At 49.9% G+C, this 17,708-nt stretch overlaps 1 protein-coding gene across 2 annotated transcripts in view; it reads right to left on the bottom strand.

Annotated features, from left to right (window-relative positions):
- The window catches only part of TNFRSF21 (TNF receptor superfamily member 21), a 35,446-nt gene extending 17,946 nt beyond the window's left edge, over window positions 1-17,500 (bottom strand). Inside the window, exons 1-3 of one of the 2 annotated variants that reach the window (XM_030235952.2) lie at window positions 17,338-17,500; window positions 11,015-11,669; window positions 9,019-9,516 (exon numbers count right to left, since the gene is read on the bottom strand). In XM_030235952.2, the coding sequence (XP_030091812.1) occupies window positions 9,019-9,516; window positions 11,015-11,669; window positions 17,338-17,391 (1,207 nt within the window). In that variant the 5' untranslated portion in view covers window positions 17,392-17,500. Of the gene's footprint in view, window positions 1-9,018; window positions 9,517-11,014; window positions 11,670-16,314; window positions 16,699-17,337 lie in introns of those variants that run through there. The other variant, XM_009095787.4, reaches the window with a different exon arrangement.
- Window positions 17,501-17,708: the final 208 nt, after the last annotated feature.

Raw genomic sequence — 17,708 nt, 5'->3', positions numbered from 1 at the left:
CATTTGGCCTCAAGCAGGGCAAGGAGCCAGTGTGGCGCAGGGCTGTGACCAGCAGGGCTGGCAGGGTCACCTACAGCACCTGCAAAGCACCATTCCTCTGCTCTGCCATTATTTTTTCACAATTTCAAGCAAACTTAAGAGCAGAGGAAGAGCTGCCCCGCACCCAGCAGCAGATGTAGGGAAGTCAAACCACAGCCACAGAGGTGTTAAGGCTCCTTCCTCTCCCCACCCTCTCACAATGTCATTGTTCTCATTCTCAGAGCTCAAGTCAACACTTTTCACAAGAGTGCTCCCCAAGAAAATGCCACCTTTAAGGGGAAACCTCATGCTCAGAGTCCCTCCAAGCCAAATGCCCTTCAACCCCCTAGTAATGAAGGGACACAGTGCAGAGAACAGGACTAACAAAACATCAGTTCGAGTTCTGTAAGTGCCTTATACAACTGGGAAGGAAGGTCTGGGAGATCTCCCAGGACCTATGGCATACACAGTCCCATGGAGTGAGCAGCTCAGCAGCCCAGGGTTCCAGAGATAGCTTCATGAAAGGCTGGATTTCAGGAAACTCCATGCTTCAGCCCTTCATCACCAGGGACAAGGTCCCAGCAGTTCACCCATAACACTTGGAAAAACTGACCTCCACCATCCCAGTGCCAATCTGAGCAGGAGCACCTGGAGCTTCTACCACCTACACACAGAGGTATTCCAGAGATGGGCAATATTAATCTGTGTACCACATGCTGTGACAAATCCTGACTGTGACAGGCAAGCTGGATGAAGCATCACAGACAGAGAGCACAGCCCAAGGGCACACGCCAGTCAGACAGAAAAACCACAGTGATGCAGCCCAACCCTCCCCTACATCCAGATAAAAGCTCCAAATCACTGCAAAGCCAGCTCTTCTCCTGAGCTCAGCCCACCTCCCTCCTCCAAATATCCTCCTGACTCATGTGAAACACAGTCACAGCAGCCTATTTTTATGTCTGAGCACACACTGAGAGCCTGTACAAGAGAGCCAGGATGCAGCACATCCACACTGCAGCTGACAAGATACCACAGGACTTGGAAATCCCAGGTGCACAACACAAATACCTTTCCAAAATGTAAAATTTTTGCAAAATGCAAAAATTCCTCTAACCACTGCTAAAAAGGGGAAGTTATTGTAAACTCAATTCCTCCCCCGCCACTCAAAATATACTTCAGGTCCTAAATGAGGGAGTTTGAAGATGTGCCAGGTTCTCCACCTGGGTCAGGACAATCACCAGTATTGGCACAGGCTGGAGGATGAAGGGGCTGAGAGCACCTCTGCCAAGGACTTGGTGGTGCTGGTGTGTTGTGTCCAGTTCTGGGGTCTCCAACATAAAAAGGATGTGCACTTGTTAAATCAGGTCCAGAGAAGGCCACAAAAATGGTCAAGTGGCTGAAGCAACTCTTATAAGAAGACAGTTTGTTCAGTCTAGAGAAGAAAAGGCACCAGGGGGACCTTACTGCAGCCTGCCAGTACCTAGAGGGGCCATAAGAGATCTGGAGAGGGACCTTGAACATGGGCACGTAGTGACAGGACAAAGGAGAAAGAAGGAATGGCCTAAAACTGAAAGAAGTCAGGGTTAGGGTGGACATAAAGAAGAAACTTTTCCCTGTGAGGGTGGTGAAGCCGTGGAACAAGCAGCTTAGAGAGGCTGTGGCTGCCTCACCCCTGGAAGTGCTCAAGGCCAGGTTGGACAGGCTCTGAGCAATCTGCTCTAGTGGGTGGCATCCCTACCAACAGTAGGGGGTAGAAACCAGATGATCTCTAGGTGTTTTGTCAGACAGTTGGAAAGGACTCACTCATGAAGATTTGTTAGTGACAGAATAGTTTTCCCAACCATGGAGGACAGTGTTGGTATCAGACCCTTCCAGGACCCAGTGATTCATATCCTTAGTAAGAGCTGTTTGGGTAACAAACCACAAAATGGTATGTTTGGAGTTTGTTGGGTTTTTTTTTAAAGACAAAACTGAAAATCTTGCAAGGCAGAAAGGGACTTCTAACAATCACTTCCCACAAGTTTTTTGGAAAATAACCAAACCAGACAGTGGAAAGAGGTCTGTGATCAGCCACATGCAGTTATGAACATGATTATGACCTGAGAACTTAAAATTCATCAAGAGACAAGACCTCTTTTCCCAATACATTATGTGGAAGTCACATCTGTAACACCCCCTTGGTCCAACTCTCCTGGGACCCATTTGAACTCCTGCCCACCACCACAGGATGCTACACCAGGGACCTGCTGAGTGAACTTGCTCTTGCTTTATTTTGCATGAGAATGGCCAGCATAAGTATTTCATGTAATTATTAAATTTTAAATGGCTTTTGCAGAGTTAATCTTCATTATAACCCTCTGGGACAGCTGGTAACCCTGAGCACACACACTGCCACAGCCAGAGCCATATAAATATCCAGACACCCACAGATGCCAACCTGAGGATTAAATTCACCTCCTGCATTTTTTTTCCTCCCAGTCTTGGAGGGCAAGGAAAAAAACAAAAAAAACAACCTTGTTATTGGAGGAGTGATGTGTGAGAGCCTCATTTATGTGAGAAATCACAGCCCTCCCAGCACTGAAACCGGTGTTGGGTTTTTGGCAAAAACACCCCGGGCTCAGAGTGGCTTTCTACAAGGACAATCCTCTCCTGCAGAGCTGCCCTGCCTCCCACACTCAGCCCTACACCTTAATGGGCAGGCACAAATCCCAATCCCTCATTAAATTAATACAAGGGCCACCCAGGAATTTTGACCACTGGATAATTTGTGTTTTCTTTTCTGAAGCAGACTTGGGAGCAAATGTTCCAGCTTCCAAGAGGAGCTCTTCACAGCCCTGTACATGCTGCAGATAGGCAGCTCATGTAGCAACACACATCAAAAGTGATCAAGCACCAGTCTTTGGTGCTAATGCAATAAGACTGAGGAACAGGAGATGATAAAACCTGCACATTATTAGGTTTCTTCCTCTCTAAGCAGAACAGCAGCCTCCCACGTTTGCACTTTCCCAGGCTCCCTTTCATCATGAAGCCCTGGTCAGCTCCTGCATAGGCCCTTTGGAAATCACATAGATTCCCAAAAGGACAAAATGATTTTTGGGCAAACCTGAGCAATGTTTTACACTGGGTGGTTTGAGGAAGATGATGTTCTGAACTTGTCAGATGCCACCCCAACACTCCCATGGCAGAGGCTGGTGCTGCAGATGAAGAGTTGCTCCATCCCACCCAAAGCAGAGCATTGTGCCTCTGCAGGGGCAAACACAGCATGAAATGCAGCAGAACAAGCTGCAGTGAGGGAGCATCCATACTCCTTGTGGTGCCCAGTCCTGCCTCTTCCAATTTAACCAGCTCCCCTTCTGCCTGGGCCTCTACCTGCGGAGGTGGACAGGCTGTCATCAGAGGACCAGCAATCATCTGCACATCATCAAGCTGGAGATGCCAGAGGAGAGGCTGCTTTGGAAAACAAAAACAAACACAACACCTTCTGCCTCTCCGTTTTGGCAGGTGGACAGACATCAATCCCTCATCTCATGCTCTGCCTGCCAGAGCTGTATCAGACTTTGCACACAAGCCCAGGGCTGCTCCTCTCCAGGCGTAGCCGCAGTTACCGAATTATGTCAGCAACAACGGGCACACCTGCCCTCCTGAGATGCTCTGGCCATCTCTGCCCTACCTGTGGCCTGGGCACAAAACCTCAAGGCCACCACAGCCTGAGGCTGGTGAAGCTTTAGGGCTTGAAAGGCTTGTTTGTTTGCCCAGCAGTTTCCACACCAGCTCCTCCATCCTTACGCAGCTTCCCAGCGTGATCCTCTTGCCACCTGCTGGGACCTGTTCAGGAGCTGATCCAGGGAAAACTACCTCTACCCAACAAAACCTCTACACTAAGTGGCTTTCATCTCATTTACCCACACAAGCACTAAGGAGTGGTCCTAAAGTAGCATTCACTGCCATCCCATAAACCTGTGAGTGCCAAGTCTGCAGCAATTTCCTTATTCAGAGTAGCAGTTAAATAGGCTGAGGAATGACATCCTCAGCTGGACTGTTTCCATGCACTTGCTTCCCTTCATAAGGTGATGGATCTTTAGAAAAGACTGACTTAAAAAGCCCACACATAACCTTAATGTGCTGTCTCTTGCAAAGAGTCATGTAATTTTACTTCGATAAGCATCTTGCAACTAACCATAAATGAGTACCTGATTCCATTTAAGAACCTGCAATGACCCTGCTGTCCCCACACCCCCACCGGTTATATTCACGTGGGAACGTTCTGGAGCTGCAGCACAGCATCAGGCTGTCCAAGGTACAAGATGTGGTCCCCCTTCAACACCCTCAGGGACTTCCTTGGGACCAGACCAAGCTCCAGCCCAGCCCTGATCCCTCAGCAACCAGCATGCAAACCAAGGACTACTCCCTAAACATTACCAACCAAGAAGATCCTGGCCCTCAATGTGCTGACAACTGACCAACCAAGACCTCCAAATCTCAACACTCCCCATCTCTCTAGCATCCCATCTCAACTCCCCACCCTGATTTTGAGCCATTTTAAGCACATGCTCTTCTACAAGCCTCAACTCCACCCCAGCTGCAAACAGCTTTTACAGAACAGTTAGTTTCTCTGATTATTTAACCAGAGGCTTCCTGGCTTTGCTCTTACCACCCACTGCAATAATGGGCAATTATGAGACTTGAAGAAAAATAAAAGGGAAGTGGCATCTCATGCCAGGCCAGCACTGCCAAGATCTAATCTTCAGTTTTCAACTCCAAAAAACAAAAAAATCACCAAACTCTTTTCTTGCCTCCTGGCATATCATTTCAGACAGCTGCTTCTACACACAGGTTTCACCCTAACATTTTGCAGTCTTTGTCTTTCATCCTCTGCTACTAAATGGATGAAAGCCAAAGGCAACAGTATCAGCAATTTCTGCAAAAAGAATTCAAGCCCATCTTCTGTTTGGCATGATGGCAAATCTGGCATTTCCAAGGCATTTCAGAGACAAGCTCCAATTCTCAGTGTTTATTCAAAGGCTCCTGCAAGCCCATTTTCTCATCTCTGGAAATGTCTGAAGAAAGGAAATGGGTACTTGGTAAAATAAAGGCATGAGCCTAGTGTGTAGGCTGTTCTTGATCTTCTGAAAGAAAGAAGTCATACATACAAGGTTAAACCACAGAGCCATATCAGCCCTGTACCCACGTCACTCACGCACTATGTGGATAATTTCTCAGGAAAACTTTGACAAACTGTCAGCTGTTGGATTCCTATCTGCAGGGCTGCGAAGAGCAAGCCAGCTGAGCCAGCAAGAGGTCCAGCTTCTCCAGCCACAGCTACCCTGTTCTACCTTCTCAATCTCTCTCTGGACAGCCCCTATTGTGAGGATGGACACAAGGACAGATGTGGAGGTAGGCTGACTACTAACTCAGGCCATTAGTCATTGCAAGCTCTTCCCAGACCTCTGAATCATTTAATCCAGTGAGAAGCACTGGCATTTGCTGCCTTAGCTGGAACTTATCCATGCTCAGGACACCAATCTCCCAAGCTACTTCTATTTTTATGTTTGAGCTGTTATTTAAGGCATATATTACAACTAGAGAGAGGACAGGGCACAGACACCAGCTCATGGGGAGATGAGGACAAGTGAACCTCCTCCTGACAACAACTGCTGACCAGGATGACACACCTATTTCAATTATTTAAACAATTCAGGAATTCAGTCCCTTCAGGAACTGGGGAAGAGTTTTAGTCCCTGCTTCCACCCTAAACCCCTCCTCTTTTGGTAAGGAGCCCAACCACAGTGCCATGTCTTTGCTCCAGCACTGAGCAGTGCTACCACCACCCTGACCACACTTCACCAGCACCACAGCCTTGGAGAAATCAATAATAAAATCCCCCAAACAGGCAAAGCCTTGGGTGCCCATCTGGTGCCATGGGAGGCTCAGGGGGTTAGCAATGAGGGCAAGAGCCCAAGGACAGCTCCTCTGAGGAGTGGCTCCAGTGCCTGTGTCAGACCCGGACTTTCCTTTCAAAGGTTAAAGCTGTTTACTGAAAGGATTAGGAGGGAGGAGATGGTAAACTAGGAACAAATGGGGGCAGACTGTTTGCAAGAGCTACATAAACAGACAATAAACACACCCCAGACCCTTGCTGGTGTGCCAGCCAACCTCTGGATGGAGGTCATACAGACGTGGGTGCACTGCCAGCACCCAGCCCAGGGGCTTCACCCCCAGCCACAAAGATAGTTTACACTCTGATTGCCCTCTACACACCTTGTGCAACCACAAACCAGGCTGCCACCTGAACCTGGGGAACAGCTGTGGTCCTCATATTTCAGGAAGCTTTGCTCTGGTAGCCTGCCATGGAAGGATCCACAAAGCAGCACAGGAGAGGAAAGGTTTCCCCTCTGCAACAGCCTGAAGTTTGTTCCTGGCTAAACTCATCCCTGTCTGAAATGCTGCTTCAGGATGAAGCATGATTTGGGAACAAACACTACTGGAGCAGCAGAAAGCTAAGCCATGACACGGCAGCTCTGCAGAATATCTCAGCTGTACAGCCAGTTATTAAATAAAAGGTCAATTCCTTTATGGCACTACACCTCTCCTTTCAAGTAAACAGTCTTAAGAGCCAGAGATTTCAACAGGAAAGGCGGAGAAGGATTTATGCTCCACCGCAGAGGAGAAGAATTTCCATATCTGACATGACAGAGAAGCACCACCAAGTAAGAGCTAATGAGCAAGGCCCTTCCAGCTAGTGCAACACGCTTTGGTTTGCACTAAAAGCAAGACAAAGCATTAATTGGTTTGTGCCTGTTTGCCTGCCTTTATTGCACAAAGTTCATCTGAGGACATTTGGTGGCAGGAGGAAGTCATGAAGCCGGCCCTGCCAAAGGGAACCTGAGTGACTGTTGCAGGAATGACTGGGAGTAACGGCGCCATTCACCTCCAGACTGGAGAGGTTCAATCACACCAAGCTGGTTTATCACCTAAGTGTGGTTTTGCTGTTACACCCAGCTTATTTCTCAAGACAAAGGGAAAACTTAGCAAGGATCTTGCGAAATTTATGCAGCTGTTAATGTGACAGAGAAGGCTGGAACAACTCACCCTGGGAAGCACAGGATGACCCATGAATGACGCTGTCCCCCAAAGCATGACAAGACCCGGGAGGTGTGGTTTTATCTAAATGGGTTAACACAGGCCATGCTCTCCACATGAACCTTCTCTTACCTGCATGGTTTCTTTAACTTGGATCATGATTAGCGACCCAACACACAGCAGTGCCCACAAAGGCAGCTCTAAGGTGGCTTCCAGAAGGATCAGCTGCAGCACAGGCACTTCAGCATGGTCTGAAACACCAGGATAGAATCCAGAGCTGCACCTACTCAAAGCAGCATGGTCTGGTCCCTGCACTTGAGTAATCCTTGTCCAGTACAAACTGCCCTGCTCTGAAATGCTTCAAGAAACACAAAAGCACAAGAAATTCAACCAACTGGTAATTAAAGTCTTGGGGAAAAGGGTTACTGCAAGCTAGCAACAGCCACTCGTTTTTGACCTATGAATCATGGCCTAACCATGTATTCCTGGTTGTGCCCATAAACAAGGATGTCTAATAAGGTTCTGTAACTCCATTGCAGATCACTCATCACAGTCTCACAGACCACGCTTTGGGTGCCACAGATTTTAGGGACAATGGAGTGCAGGGGTTGTGGGGAAAAGTTACCAGAAATAGAAAAAAGTTTAAAAAACTGCAGCCCAAGAACACAAAAGAGTTAAAAGGAAGCTGATAAGCAACACAAACACAAGTGAAGGCAGAAAACCAATTCCAACAAGATCTTACTGGTTGTATAAATGAATTAATGAAGGCAAACAAAGTGTAGGTCTGTTAATCAGCAGGAAGATGAAGAAAGTACACGACAGAAGACGCCCTATTCAAAACTTTCTTTGCTTTGTACTTGAGCACTCAAGGATGACGTTCATCAAGGACTGATCTCTCTTAAACCTTCCAATCTTTGTTCAATCAATTCTATGTTTGCTGCCCCCCCCCCCCCCCGTTAAATGTGCTTTTCTAAAGGTTAGCTGTGAACAGATGTTTAAGGTTGAGCAACGTCAACCCAAAGTAAGTAAGGACTCAACTCGTCAGTCTGCACAAGATAAGGGAAGGTCAAAATTGCCATGGGAGCTTTGCAGAGGAAGAATTGCATATCCCACTAGGGAGATCATGGCTGCTTGGTGCTCACAGTCATGCCACCATTGGTTTATCCCCGATTTTTACAAATTTCAACTTGAAGATCACAACATGTCATCTTTAAAGTCTCATCAGAGAGCTGACAGCAAATCATCCACTAAATGAACAGAAAACACTACCAAGAAGAGAGTCCAGGCAGACCTGACGACACTTGTGGAGCTGTACACATCCACAACTCAGCCTTTAAGGATAACCTTTCTGGCTCCAGTGTGGGCAGAGGGCTTGGGACACGAGCCAGCACTTGGGATTTAGGGCTAAGAACTGAAATTGAGGCAGTGCCAAAAGGTGGGGGATGACTCAGCCTTCCAGAAACAGACAGGGATGTGGGGTTAAAGGACAACAAGAAAGACACCCAGATCCATGCCTGAGTCATGGAGAAAATAAGGACCATATGAAACAGAAGAAAAGCAGGAAGGGAAGAAAACAGGGGGGGAAAAAAGGTGCCTTCATTCAAAATCATTCTACCAATGGAAGAAGGGCAGAAGCTAGAGAAGCTGGGTGAGAAGAAGAAGAAGAAGAAGAGAAGCTGGAGTGAGCAGGTGACACTCTCTCCATTAACCCCTCCTGCAGGAGCAGGGACACACCATGGGAACCAGAAGGAGGAGAAGCCAAGAATGAAGAAACATCTGAGGAACCACACTTTGTGAAGGCTTTGTTCCCACTACAAGACCCACCAAATGAGGAAAGCCACTGGTCACTGGCTGTGGCGTTGGCCCCTCCACAGCCCTGTGTTGGAGTGGGGAGGACCCAACTCGGTCACTACTGCTCACCATGCCCGTTGCAGTAATAGATCCACTTCTCCCTGTTCTGTGTGGGGGTGGTGGACTTTTTCATAATAGCCTTTTCCACAATGGCACTGGGATCTTGCCGGGGTCCCTTCTTCAGAGTCCGTGAGCTCTTTCTGACGCTGCAGACCACGATCACCACCAGGACCAGCAGCAGGAACAGGACGATCATCCACGGCAAGTGCTCGTTGATGTCGAAGTGCTGGTGGACGTTCTGCGAGCCTCGCCGGGGGGGCCTGTACGGGACACTGGGCTTCTCACCCCCCATCATCTCCAGGGATGGCTGCTTCTCCAGCGCTTGGCTGGTCTGCTTGTGCCGGTAGCTCTGGGCCTGGCTGGTGGTGCCGGAGCCCACGAGGGTCCCGCCGATGCCGTCCGTCTCGTTGGCTGAGGTTTCGTTGTAGTACCGTGCCCGCTCCACCATGCTGCTGGACGCGCGCGGCGCTGGAGAGGGGACAAAATCGGGAACTGAAGAGTTCAGACCTGCAGGAGGAGAGGAGAGTTGAGTGTCACGGCCCTGGAGACATGATATGGCATCACATCACGGGCTAAGACCTGCCTGAGCATCGGCTTGGCCAGCAGACAGAAACCCAACGCCAGGCAGCGAGAAAGAGTAGAGGTGAAGTTGAGGTTTGCCTCTGGGAACAGATGGGTATGGTTACAGAGGGAGCTTCAAGGTAAAACTGACCCTTGATGGTTAAGGCTAAAGGCAGCTTATTACAAAAAATGAGTTACTAAAGCCATGTTGTCAGCCTGTGCTTGTCCCAAATTCAGCACTTCTCAGAAAACCAACAACTTTGAGTGCATTGGTTTTTCTTTTTTGGTTTATGAACACTAATTTTAGCTCATTTGTGGAATTTCGTATTTGGACTAAAAGTACAAAAAACCGTGATAATTTGTAGGCTTAGTGTCTCTCCTCTGGGTTTGTTAAGGAAGCAAAATCTCTTTTTTTATCAGCCCTGCAAGCAGCTGCAGATGAATCAACTAAAAAGTAGGTCTCTGAAGCAACCAAATTTCCCCCTAAGAACTACCTTCCAACTTTATTGAGTCTCCTTATCAACCAACACCTCTCAGGTCCCAGCCAGATGTGAAACGTGAGCCAAAGCCAGGCAAGAAGAGGAAGAAAGGCTGCTGTGGCAAAACCTACAGATTACTTTGGAAGGTCATCTTTTGTAGATTGTGTCTCATCCCAGCTGAGGCAGAGAGTGGGTGTATTCGTCTGCACTGGTTTTGCCCCCAGTTTGGTTACCCAAAACACCCTTATCAGGACACAAACAGGGAAAACGCTTCAACTTTTACGTAATTGTCGACAGTTGATTTCAAAGTTCAGGAAACACCCTCCTGTACACTCCCAATGATACACCAATGTCAGGGCAAGCTTTGAGACCTAACAAAGGTGAAGCACTGGAAGCTACCATTGTCAAACTTCCCTGCTATTATATTTACTAATTCAGCTGTTGAGGTCATCAAAAGTTGCATTTTTTAATTAAAATGCCTCATTTGAGACACTATAGGGAACCTGCTTTCCAAGGAGTGCAGAATACCACCTTAAGTCGAGTCCTACAGCACCCCTGAAACCAGCCACAGCAAAGGCATCACCATAAAGGCTGTATGAGCCACTTCCAATTAAGCAAGAGAAAGAGGAATTCTACATAGTAATCTTATGTGACTGTAGGAAAGAAAGTTATAGGACAGCCCAGGCTCCTGCAGGGCTGTTTCAGCAATGGTTCCTGTTCAACCAATACTGTGACACAGTACAGAGTGAAATGCAGCAAGGAAAGCACAGGCACAAAAGCAGTGAATCAATTAGAGGAAGAATCTCCCTGCTGCAGGGAGACTTCAGGGAGACTCAGTGAAAATGTTATTAAACGTGGTTTAATACAAGTGAGGGCAACCTGATGCTATGAAGCAGAAGCAACACCCAGGCAGGAACACAATCCCTCGGTCAAAACCACACCTGTGTTTCAGGGGTGGACATTACCTTTGGGAAGATCAGCGGTTGGTGGAACTTCATAGGGCTGCTCACCCGCTTCGGTGCTCGATGAAGTCAAAGCTGTGTTCGGGAGGGACGCCGGAGAACCACAGACGTTGTCGCTCTCCTTCGTCCCCGGCTTGATGACCACCATGTTTTTCCCAAAGCAGTCAGTGTAGGGTTTGCACTTCATCACACTAGAAGGCACATCAGAAAAGGTCCCACGAGGGCACGGCTTGCACCTGACGTCTTCGGTCTCGGTTCCTTTCTTGCGGACGCCCCAGCCGACCGGGCACACCGTGTAAGGGACGCAGGTATCGTTTGTCTGAAACGTACCAGACAGGCAAGTGCACTCGCGGTCAGTCAAGGCAGTACAATGAGTTTTCTCAATCATTGGCAGTTCACAGGGTTTCCTACAGGGGTGGCACCGCTCTATGCCGTTCTCATGCTTGGTAAAGGTCCCCTCTGGACAAGGGCTGCACTCTCTTAAGGTACTCTTCGTACAGTGCTTAGACACGTAGGTTCCTGCAGGACATTTGTCACAGGTCAGCTCTTCGTTGGTGGCACGGTCAAGGTGGCGGTACTTGCCAGGGGAGAGGCTGATGGCATTCTGCTCAGAGGTCAGCTTCGACTGACCATCAGTGGTGCCAAGGAGCATGAGCAGCTGGAAAACAAACAGGAGGTATCAGCCAACAACTGTGTGCAAATGGAGCCCTCTCTGCCAACAAACCCCTGTAGGATCACATGGGATGTCCCAGAGCTGTGGGACCAAGTTACTATGGCCAGAAGAGGGACCTCAGCAAGGCTGGAGTGGAATGGAACTGGTGTAGGTGGCAACATGCTCTCCTTACACATCCCCAATTACGATTATAATTGCTTAAACTTGACACCACACTTCTCAGTGAAACTAAGCATCATTTACACTGCAACCCTGCCAGGGTGGTAAATACTGCTAATTGTGTTTCAGCAGTACGTGCTACCTGGCCACCCCAGGAGAATTCAGACCAGCTTTGCATTTCAAGGCTGAGAGGCTCCAGCACGAGGCAGGCGCTCACTGACAAGACAAAAAACACACGCAGATGGCAGCTCTGACCTGTAAAACTTTCCTTCCCTACTTGTTAATCTGCACTTGTTCAAATAGTTACCTTTCTAAGTAACACAAACAGGATGAAATCCAGGCTAGTGGCTGTTTCTGGGCTATTTCTCAGCTCCTCTGCCTTTCCACGACTTTGTATGACCCGGTGCAAGTGTTGGGTTTGGCGAGACCACAAGGGATGTTCTGCTTTGAGCCTCCAACCACATCTGAACCCACTCTAAACCAGTTGCATTAGCAACAGGAGAAAAAACCTGGTGCTATTTTTACATTCTTCAGGAAACTCTGCTGTAACTCAGCTTCTCATTGCATCAGACACAGGTAAAAGGACACCAGCTTTTAGACACTGAACTGGAAGCAACTGGGCTTTACTGTAAATCCATCTCTCTCTACTGACCTCCAATCCTAAAGTTTATTCCCTTAATTCCTTGCCTCTCCATCCCCAAGAGAAGTTCCATCTACCAAGAAGTATCTCTGCTTCCTCCAAAAGACCTCTGACCCATAGATTTAACGTCAATTATAGCAGCAGAGATAAGTCAGCAAGAACAAAAGGCATACCAAAACAAAGGCAGACACCACCTCACACAGCATGCAAAGCAATAGGAAACATGTTTCCAAACAGTCAGAGGCTAAGTTTGGAGGGACAGAGGGAACAAGTCACTGTTACCTTGAATTTTCAAACATTTTCTACACTGAAGGTAAAAAGACCAGAGACCCTAATACTGTTCAGCTGCAGAGCCAAGCACATAAATCACTTGGCTGTGTTATACAATCCATCGCCTCTTGCTCTGCTACCTATTCTGGGCTATCAGCCAACAAGAATATATTCAGAAGAAAAAAAAAAATAAAAAAGGTTCCCAACAACATGACTCTGCAGAAGGCACATAGCGGCAGAGCCGCAAGCTGCGCCGCATCATTTTTGGTGCAATCTCTCTCTTCCTGGAAACACACAGCACATTTCTGTTTCACCTGCTAAATAATTTACAGCTTGGGATTTGTACAAAACACTTCATATTTTTATTTTTTATTATTTAGTTTTCTGCCCCTGAAGCAGCAATTACAGAGCAGGCAGAAGCAGGCAAGCCCGCAGGAGCTGACGAGGATCCTGCAGCGGCTAGACTAATTACAGCACGTCAAATTAAAAACCGAGGCTGCCCTGGCAGGCAGCAAAGGCTTACAGGATGCATTTTACTTTTCCCCTCCCCTAAGACATGATTTAACAAAGCGCATAGCTGGCTCTAAGGAAACCTACCACCCTCCCCTGTAATCTCCATGACGCATCCCTGAATTAGCAAACTGCCACCTCTTAAGGTGGCAGGAGGGGTCACCTGTGTTACTCACCCTGCTCCGGTGCCAGTGCCAAGCAGGACACGGTGACAGCAGAGGCAGGACAGGCAGTGGCTCTCCTGCCTTGCCAGGAGTGAGCTGTGAGCTGCTGTCTCAGATCCTGATTTCTCGCTCTGCATCAAGCCAGATTTTGGGAAACCCGTGGACAGCCCCGCTACAAGCATGTGCCATGGGTTCCCTCCTTCCATTCCAGCATCTTCCCATCCCTCACCCGAGTAACCAAAGCCTATAATAGCACTAGGTTTGAGTTGGCTTTTTTGAGGGTTTTTTTTTTTAAACCCTATCTCAAGAAAAGCAGTGCTGGTATTTTTGAACATCTCAAGATCTTCAGCTGCACATGCACTTCCAAGGGAGAACAGCAAGTTCCAGTGGGGGATGGCTAAGCAGCATTGAGCATCTGCTATTTATTCAGACTGGCATTTCTGCTACCTAAAATAATCCATCTGCTCAGGTTTTGCAGCACCCAGATCTCTGAAAGTGAAGGCCAGGAGCAGGAGGACATCCTCAGCAAAAAGGAGTGTCTGCTGATTTGGTCTCTCACCCTCAGGGCTGCCCAGCAGCACACAGACCTGGACCTTTCTGGCTGACACTCCCAGTTCCAGCGGAAAAAGCAACCAAGTAATGAAGTGAGCTCTGCTGAGCCACTGAACTCCACTTCATTACTCTGGTACAAAGGAAGTGTACAGGGTAACAAAAAAATACAATAAAAAACAGAACTGGCGCAAGACAACACTAAAGAGCAGACTTGGTTTCAGCAAAGCTCTCTGTGCCCAATGAAGGAACAAAGAATATTTTTTAATGGGGTGGGGCCCCTTTCCAAAAGAGTCAAGCAGGACAGGGTGGCCACAAGCCCAAAGAGCATCCCCAACTCAGCACCAACACCCTGCACCACATAGGCAACGGCACCTCCCAGCCACCTTCACCAATTTCAGCACATGAAGGCTTTTTGTGTGAGGAAATCAGATCAGGCTGGGGGACACCACCATTCTGACCTCCCCACATCAGGAAACACTCAAAGGGACCTCCACATTCAGCTGCAAACAAACCGGGGAGGCAGCAGCACCCCACAGCTGGTGTGGGCACAACCCACCTCAGCACCACCCAGCCTGATGACTCCACCTCAGAGGGTGCCTCTGCGCTGTGCTCCCATCACCCTTTCTCAATAACTGTGCTGCAGGGAGACCTGAGGGGCAATCTGCACAGGAAACTGCTCTCAGGGGCCACAAGCTGCCTTGGTGTGTGCACAGAGGATGCAGCTGCAAACAACTCAAAAACCTGGTCCAGTGGTTGGCATACCTGCCCATGGCAGGGGTGTTGGAACTAGACAATCTTCAAGGTCCCTCCCAACCCAAAGCCATTCTATGATTCCATGAATACAGCATCTCCTTCAGGGACCTAAACCTGCACAGTGAGTCAAACACCAGCAGAAAGTTGGTGAATCAACTTGCTGTCCTGGAATCTGTGTCCTAAAATGCTGCAACACTGAGACTGTCTTAATCTCAGGTTGTGTACAGTGCTACCCCGCTGCCAGACTTGTGGGAACACATTAAAAAAAAAAACCTAAAACGAAAGTAAAAATTTTAAAAAATTAAAATTAAAAAACCACTAAACACAAACTGCAACTAAACACAGGGCACTTGATACTGGTAGAGAAGAGCAGGAGCAGAGACCTGCAAGTGAGCAGGGACCAAGAGTGCTAAACTGATACTTTGCGAATGGTTTCCAAGCAAAACCAGCAGAATTTGGTAGAAATGGCAGCTGGCTCTGTGGCATTGCCTTGGCACAGGCTGGGGATGAGCTGCACTGCTTGCTGCCCTTCCCAGAGGTCAGCTGCACCCTTCGCCGACACTACTGGGAAAGTGCTTGCAACATTCAAGTAAAAGAAATAAACACATAAAAACACCAGAAAGACAAATAAACTGGTCTGGAAGTTTTACCGTAACTTGGATGACAGCAAACGGCCGCCCTGATCACTGCAAAAAGGATCAAATTACTCAGTCCGAAAAAAGTTGCTTGTGAGGAGAGTACTGAAGAGTAAGGCAAATTTCTGCTTCTTGCAACATGACCAGCTATTTCAGCTGGTTTGGGGTTTGTGAAATGAGAGTCTGGGACTCACTGCTCAGCAGTTCCTTTACCCATTTCAAGAGCAAAACACAGGGAGTGGAGTGAGCCAGAACAGCAGCACCACAACATCTGGTCCCCATGAAGGAAAACCCAGCAGCCAGCCCTGCAGCCAGCACGGACCAGAGCTCGGAAGCATCCCTGCCAGCCACGGTTTTACTCCAAACAGATGAAACCCCCCAGCTTTCCAAAAGCCCCAAGCTGAAGCAAGGTGATGTAGTTCTGGTTCTGGCAAGGGTAGTAGGGGAGATGGTGGAAACTACCTTGCAGCAGTCAGTGGGGTCCCAAAAAATCCACCAAGCAAATGAAATCACAGCCAACACCAGTCCCATACAACTGCTGCCAAGCTGCTACTGCTCCAAAACCCAGCAGCCAGGCAGATTTGGGATTGCTGTGCTGGTAAAAGACTCACAAGCTATCAATTTGAACATACTTCCTTTGAACATACTTCCTTTGGGCTGGAAAGACACTCCTTGTGTGACCAAATGGAGATGCCCAAAATGTTGAAGGTATCAGATGAAAACCCAAGGAGGATCCTGCCAGCTCACAAGCAAATGGGAATTTTGCCTCACTAGCTTGTATAATCCCACACACAGGAGTGAGAACACACTCACACACCTAAGTAACATACATGTGTATTTGCTCAGAGTCTTGCTTCATGCCCCAAAATTGCTGTTATATTTCCCCACACCTTGATATCACTCTTTTTTTCTACCTCTTCCCTCTACACCCACCATTCCCAACTGACCTCCAGGATCCCAGCTGGAGCCGCATATCTCAAACTGCCCATCAGCATCTCATCTTCCAGACGTGCAGCAGCACAGGCTTCTCCCGGCTCGCTTCTCCCAGCGGGAATCCAGCACTGGGGAGCGCCCAGCCAGCACCGAGCACGGACCCCGGCTGCTCCGCCACTGCGCACAGTTCCCCTTCGCCTCCAGAGGCTGTCTCCCGGCTAATGCCCTTCCAGCTTCAGATTATTTGTTGTTTACTCGGATTCCTGCGGAGCCAGCGCCAGCTTGCTCAGATCCACCTTGAGTTCAAGAGCAAGTGCTCTCCTCGGTTACACAACCCAGCCGCAGCAGCTGCGGCGTCTGCCTGACACACCGAATTACTGTCCCTCCCCAAAGAGACGGGATGCAGCCCTAAAGCGCTGATCGGGAAGTGCCCTACCTGGGAAGGTAAAAGGGGAGATAAAGCTGCCTGAAAACATTTCCGCGATAAGCCAGGGCAGCCGCTTGCCATCCGCAGCGGGGAGTTTTACTGCATGTCCAAAGGGTGGCAAGAAAAGCGGCAGCGGAGTGGAGGACGGGGGAAAACGGACGGATGAATGGATGGATGGACGGATGGATCCCTCTCCAGTGCCAAGCTCCCGGAGCAGCGCAGAGAGCAAAGCAAGGATCCGCTCAGCTCCGGCTGTGCAGGACAGCCCTGGCTGGGGGATGCCTCCGCCTGCGCTAACATAGGGATGGGGAGGATGCATATCGCAGGGAATATCGGAATATCGCACCCAGCCGGCGTCCTCTGCCGGGACCCAGGGCTGGAGAGGCAGCAGCCCCGGGGAGGGCGCAGCGGAGCCCCGCACAGCCCCCCACACGCGGAGCGGGGTCAGCAGGACACCCGAACAGCCTCCCCTGCTGCCAAGCTGTCCCGGGCGGGGCAGGAGGCGCGGGCGGGCAGCCCCGCACTGCAGCACATCCCCACCCACGCCGCGGACACGCGGATGCTGCGCGGGCGGCGCAGGCACGGATGGATCCCCGCGCTCCACACTCACCGCGAGGATGCCGGCGAACCCGGCGAAGCTCCGGCTCGCCGCGGCGGCCCCCATGGTGCCGGGGCTGCGGGCGAGGTGCTGCCCGTGCGGCCGCGCTGCCTCAGGCGGCGGGGCGCGGGGCCGGCGGCGGCCGGGCGCCCATGGCGGGGGCCGGGCCGGGCCCGGGGCCGAGCCGGGGCCGAGGCCGGGGCCGGGGCCGGGCCGGGCCGGGCGGGGCGGGGGCCCAGCCGCGCTCCCACCTGCCCTGCCCTGCCCTGCTGCGGGGCCGCCGCGCGCGCTCTGCCGCGGGGGCGGCGCGCACGTGGGGGCGGTGCGCGGGGCCGGGGCTGGGCGGGGCCCGGCGGTGGCGTCACCCGCCCGCGCGCCAGGGC

Source organism: Serinus canaria, chromosome 3 (genome assembly GCF_022539315.1).
Source record: "Serinus canaria isolate serCan28SL12 chromosome 3, serCan2020, whole genome shotgun sequence".
Classification (NCBI taxonomy): Eukaryota; Metazoa; Chordata; class Aves; order Passeriformes; family Fringillidae; genus Serinus; species Serinus canaria.
This window is presented reverse-complemented; position numbering and strand designations above follow the sequence as displayed.